General features: G+C 63.6%; 1 protein-coding gene across 2 annotated transcripts; it reads right to left on the reverse strand.

Annotated features, from left to right (window-relative positions):
- Window positions 1-562: 562 nt before the first annotated feature.
- LOC102436200 (aquaporin-12B) lies at window positions 563-4,711 on the reverse strand. Of its 2 annotated transcripts, XM_023743642.1 has the most exons (4): window positions 4,519-4,711; window positions 4,035-4,482; window positions 1,889-2,005; window positions 563-1,548 (listed from the first exon to the last, which is right to left on the reverse strand). In XM_023743642.1, the coding sequence occupies exons 1-4, from the start codon at window positions 4,639-4,641 to the stop codon at window positions 1,343-1,345; spliced, it is 894 nt and encodes a 297-aa protein (XP_023599410.1). In that variant the 5' UTR covers window positions 4,642-4,711; the 3' UTR covers window positions 563-1,342. The 2 variants fall into 2 exon arrangements, with proteins under 2 accessions (XP_023599410.1, XP_006083308.1); XM_006083246.3 differs by having other exon boundaries at window positions 4,035-4,711.
- Window positions 4,712-5,430: the final 719 nt, after the last annotated feature.

Genomic DNA, 5,430 nt, shown 5'->3' on the forward strand with positions numbered 1-5,430 from the left:
TCCTTAAATTTAATTTGTGTTTCCAATCTTAATGGATGTTCCTTTACATTGCTGATTGCATCTAAAATAGAGATTCTAGCTCCTTGAATCATTCTGAGAATTTCCTGATTGACAGGCTTTATTGCAATGTCCATGTGCCCGTTTTTCTTGTACTAATTTACTGATAATGTTTACTGCCTGAGCATCAGCAGTTTCTGTCCTGGAAGTAGTTGTGCAGAGACCACAGGGACTTTGGTGACAGACATGCCAGCCGCCTCCCACCTCCGACCCCGGTGCTGCCCCGTGAGGACCCCTCTTTCTTGCAGGGGTTGCCACCTCTGCTCTGCATGCTGCTGCTACAGTGACCGCCCCTCCCCAAGCACCGCCTGCTGGTCCCACACAGGCCCTTCTCTGAGGGAGCTGGTGGCCCTCACCACCCTGTGCCCTCGCTCAGGGCCCTCTTCCTGGAAGCCCTGCCCAGCCCGCTGGAAGACACACGGCTGGCTCTCAGGCCCTATGCAAGGTGCCTGGCTCCCTTACTATCAGGGGGCCACTCCAACGAGGGCAGGAGGCTGGGGTTCAGACAGAGCAGCCGCACTGCCAGGCTGGGTCGGGGAGCCCCGGGAAGTGGGGTGGGGGTTCTCCCCTGGACCTTCTCTTGGTGGCGTCCCAGGGAAAAGCTGACCAGGACCTGTCCTTGGTTCTCCCTCCTGTCCTCAGCTGGACGATAGGGAGGGGCCTTGGGCTGGATGGGGCTCCAGGACCCCCAGTTGAGGGGCCTTGGTTCTCTTGGGGTGAAAGATTCCAGATCCACGCTGGGGAGGAAGTGGCTGAGGGGTGGGGGATCTGCCCTGAAGGCCCTGTGATTGGCAAGGGTTCACCTGGCTTTGAGGACCTGCTGCCGGAGGGTCGGGGTGCTGGTGGGTGAAGGGGTTGGGGGCCCTTTGTCTGGCCCACTCCCCTGCAGCCTCAGGCTCCAGCCACCATCCATAACGTCCCAGCAGATTTCAGGGTGTCCTAGCCACTCGGAACCCCCTGGGCTGCGGGTGCTGGGCGTGTCCAGGGCAGCCGGGAGCCCTCTATGGGAGACTCTGCCTTTGGGTCTCCCCAGGCCCAGGTTGCCTATCTGGACTGTGGCCTTTCCTCCTTGGTCTTACCTTTGATTCTGAAGCTGTCAAGAAGAGGCGGGACAGACCTTGTGGAACGATGGGGGGGACTCAGGCCAGCTCCGCCTCCTCAGAGGCCTCTGCCAGGCCAGGGAGACAGGCAGGGCTGGGGACAGTTTATTGACGAATGGTGTCTGGGGAGGAAGTGGGGGTGGGTTTTGTGCCCCTCAGCCAGGGACCTGGCCTCCACATGGGGCTCACAGGGAGCCCAGCGGCTGCTGCCCCACCCGCCTCTGCCCAGGCTCCTGGCCTCTGCACCCCTCTTTGGGTGTCTGGGTGCCTTCAGGCCCTGAGGCCGGCTTCCCTTTGGGGGTTCGATACTTGTTCTTCTGACTGTACAGCAGGTTCCTCTGGAAAAGGCGGGGGAGGTGGCCGTGGTACAGCAGGACGGCCAGCACCATCCCTGCAGGAGACGGAGTGTCAGACATAGGGCCCTCGGGCTTCTTGCAGCCCAAGACACCTGGGCACTCACACGCCAGACTTTCCCTAGGATAGGGCGGGGGGCCTGCAGACCTGGGTTGGGGGGAGGGGGTGACAGCAGCCTGGGAACCGACCCGGCTCCCTCCCCTCCCCAAAGGAAGCAGCCCCTGAATGAGCTCTGCACTGGAGAGCTGGGCCCAGCAGGCTTGCCTACCAGGATACTTTGTGTGGCCTATTCCCCAACCGTGAGCCACGCCCAGGGCTAGCCTTGCCTCTGCCCCTGGGAGCTCCTGGGGACCCCAGTGCCCCCCGCCGACCCTTACCTGTCAGAGGGCCCAGCCAGTACACCTGGGCGTACTCCAGCAAGGTGTGCCCTGAGCAGTGGAAGGTAACTGAGGCGGCCAGGGCAGGGTTGAAGAAGGCAGATGTGAGGGGTCCAGCTGTGGAGGAAGCACGGACAGGCCTCGTTGTGGCCCCACCTGGACCAGAGCCACCCTCCGAAATCCCCACCCTGAATCCTACTGTGCCCTGGCCTAGGCGGGCTCTTGACACCCAGGCAGGGAGCCCAGTCCATCCTCGGGCCCCGCACTGGTGGGGTCACAGCAGGAAGGCCACTCAACCAAGGCCAAAGCTTTCATGGTCAGGGAGCAGCCGGGGGAGTCTCTCCAGGGACATCCAATGCCCGACCTGACCTCTCACCCCTGGGATGGACTCATCTCTCCCAGCCCCTTTCTCCAACACATCCCACCTCGAGGGAGGTTGTCTTAGAGAGACAGAGAGAGATTGAGAGAGAGAAAGTGAGAGAGACAGAGACAGAGGCAGAGATGGAGCAATATGGAGACAGAGACAGAGAGATAGGGAGGCAGATAAAGACAGACAGACAGTCAGAGACCAAGAGACAGACAAAGAGATAAAGAGACCATGGAACAAAGCAGCACCAGGACTGTGGGGAGATTTGGACGAGCAGCCAGAGCCAGGCCAGCGTCCCTGAACCCCAGGCCAGGCAGACCCCCGTGAGCAGGGGCCTCCCGGGGCAGGCCTGGGCCCTGTGGACAGGGAGCCTGAAGCCGCAGGTGGAGGCCGGGCGTGGGCAGTGGTGCTGACGCTGCGGGAGGCACCTGGGTGGGTCCTGTGCAGACGCAGGAGCTCCTGGGTGTCACCTCAGGTGAGTGTCCGGGCCATCTGGCCGCAGGGCTCTGCCCCTGACAAGCTCTCTGCTCAGCCCTGCCTCCATCTCCCCACCTGTGCCTGGGCCCCAGTGGCAGCTTTCTGGCCATTGGTGGCCCAGGTACCACAGTCAGTGACACAGAAAGTGGGCCCTCAGGGCTGGGTCTGTCCTCCCTGGGGACCCCACGAATGGAGACCTTGGGGAGCTCGGCCTCAGCCCCTCCTGCTGCGTCTTCTGCTGCGTCATCCCCCCGCCTGGAGCCAACAGCTGCCGCTGACTGAGCACAGCCACGGTCACAGGTGCCCTTCCCAGAGAGCTTGACAAGTCCATGCCCAGCACAGGGGCACTGCAGCCACTTCCTGAGAGGCGCTGCTGTCCTACCCCGACCCCGGCCTCGATGCCCAGGGGCAGAGGGCGCGTGCAGCCCAGAGGACCCTCCTCGGGGCAAGTCCCACAGACTGCAGGGCCACAGCCTGGCTCCTCCGTGTCCTGGCCCAGCGCTGTCCCCAACTCAGGGACAGCTGGAAAGTAAGGTCTGTGGTCAGTGGCTCTCTGCTTTTCCACGAAGGGGGGAAAGGCCCCTGTCTCAATGGGGGCAGGCCCAAGTGGGGGACCTCAGGATAGGTGACCTCCATCTAAGGGCCAAACGCAGGGCAGGGCCAGGGGGAGGCTCAGGGCGGCTCCCACAGGGGCTGAAGGACCCATGAGAAGTTGGTCAGGAGGTTTGCCTGGGTGGGAGGAGTGACCCCAAAGGGAGGCGGAGTGTCTGCTGCCACCCCAGTAGCTCTTGGTGCCGAGAGGGGAGGTGGAGACCTGGGTGAGGAAGAAACGACAGGACCCGGCCCGCTAGGAAGGGGTGACAGAAGACGCAAGGCTTGCCGACTGGAGCCTGGGCCACACCCTGGAGAAACCGCCGGCTGCCCATCTGCCCCTGAACGCAGCCCCTGAACTCCCCAGCCGGCCACTTTGCTTTCTTAGAAAAGCATTTTCGTGTCTACGCTGCCATGCAGAACACTCACTGCATACAGTGAGGGGGGCCTTTCTGCTGGTTCAGCTTCTGGAAGGAGCTCAGAGTGTGGAGAGGCCTGGCCAGGAGGAAGGCCCTGACAGGGGCCTGGGGTCCCACCTGCCACGCTGTGTCCAGCCCCACTGGTCACACCACCACCTGCTTCCCAGGGAATGGCCTCCCCAGTGTCTGTGGCTCGCAGACCCCTCAGCTGGCAGCCCCTTTCCTGCCCACAGCTGCTGGCGGCCCTGCCAGAGGTTCTGAGGAGACGCAGGGGAAGACGCCCAGGTCTCACCTGTGTAGGCGATGACGGTGACCAGCAGGGCCACGGCGGTCACTCTGTAGACGGGAAGGCTATTCCTGAGGCGGAGGAGGGTCAGATGGAAGACGAAGGCGCAGGCGCCCTCCACCAGCGCGCCGTGGGGGACGGTTGTGCGCAGGGCCGAGCTGCAGTGTTCGGCCATGAGGTTCTGCAGGACATGCAGGTCGCTGAGCTCCCAGGCCCAGTAGAGCCGGGTCAGGGCGCAGGCCGCCTGCATGCCCAGCTCCTGGGCCGCCAGCTTGAGCAGAGTGCCAGGCAGAGAGGCCTCGGCCAGGAGGAGCTCCTGCAGGGACACGGTGGGGTTGGCCGAGGCCCCGTCGAAGGTGGCCCCGTGTGCCAGGAAGAGCAGGAAGAGCAGGGTCAGCAGCAGGTCGGGCCCGAAGCCGCCCGCCCAGGGGCCCAGCTCTGCCAGCATCCGCATCTCCAGGCAGCAGGCCCCCAGCTGGGCCGCGCCCGCCGCCTCCAGGGCAAAGCTGACGTAGGCACCTTTGGGGAGCAGGGCCTTGGACACCCTCCTGGCCGCCTGGCACAGGGCAATGGTGGCCAAGAAGAACGAGAGAGACACGTTCAGACCAGCCATCGGCTCCAGGGGCTCTATGGAGCCAGACTGAGCAGGGAACCTGAGCTGACGTATCGGAGCTGACCCACCCCAGGACCCAAGGGCGGGGGAACCGTGGAAGCGTCCATCTGGGCTGGCACTCCTGGGAATGCCACACCTGCACCCTCACCTCCATCCCACCTGCTGCAGACCCAGGAGCAGAGCCAGGAACGCTCACAGCGGACCGGCCCTCAGCCAGGCGTCTTCCCCAGGGCGTGAGACACACCGGGACACGCACCCCACTCGGCCAGCCCAGGGCTGCAGCCTGGCCACAGCTCTTCAAAGCCTCCATCGAGCGCCATGCCACACCCAGGCTCCCAGCTCCACGCTGGCAGCTCCCTGTGCCTGGGCGGGTCCCTGGCTCTGCCTGCACTCTGGGTCACACGCCACCAGTTCCCTGCATGGAGGCAGCCATCTGTGGGGCCAGGTGTCCCCACAGGAAGCCCTGGGGGCTCCACGAGGGCTGCTCTGGGCGCCCAAAGAAGCTGAACCAGCAGAATGGCCCACCTCACTATATGCGGTATGTTCTGCAGGGCAGTGTAGACACATAACGTGCTTTTCTAAGAAAGCAGAATGGCCGGCTGGGGAGTTCAGGGCCTTCGTTCAGACGCCGGGCCCTTGGCACTTAGGGGCTCCCTGGGAACGCCTCCCCACCCCTACTATGTGCCAAACGGACCCCTTCCTGAGGACACATTGCTGGGCCATGTCTCTCCAGTCCAGAGGGACCTGGGAGTCACTGCCAGTTTGGATTTCCTTTCTGGGAGTCCAGTG

Source organism: Myotis lucifugus, unplaced genomic scaffold, assembly GCF_000147115.1.
Source record: "Myotis lucifugus unplaced genomic scaffold, Myoluc2.0 scaffold_5, whole genome shotgun sequence".
Lineage (NCBI taxonomy): Eukaryota > Metazoa > Chordata > Mammalia > Chiroptera > Vespertilionidae > Myotis > Myotis lucifugus.

Excerpts from the sequence above, each read along its gene's own strand:
- LOC102436200 (XM_006083246.3), bottom strand. The coding sequence starts at position 4,641 with ATGGCTGGTCTGAACGTGTCTCTCTCGTTCTTCTTGGCCACCATTGCC. Across the intron at positions 2,006-4,034 it reads CACCGTCATCGCCTACACAG|CTGGACCCCTCACATCTGCC; the intron begins GTGAGACCTGGG and ends CTTCCTCCACAG. Across the intron at positions 1,549-1,888 it reads CTGGCTGGGCCCTCTGACAG|GGATGGTGCTGGCCGTCCTG; the intron begins GTAAGGGTCGGC and ends CGTCTCCTGCAG.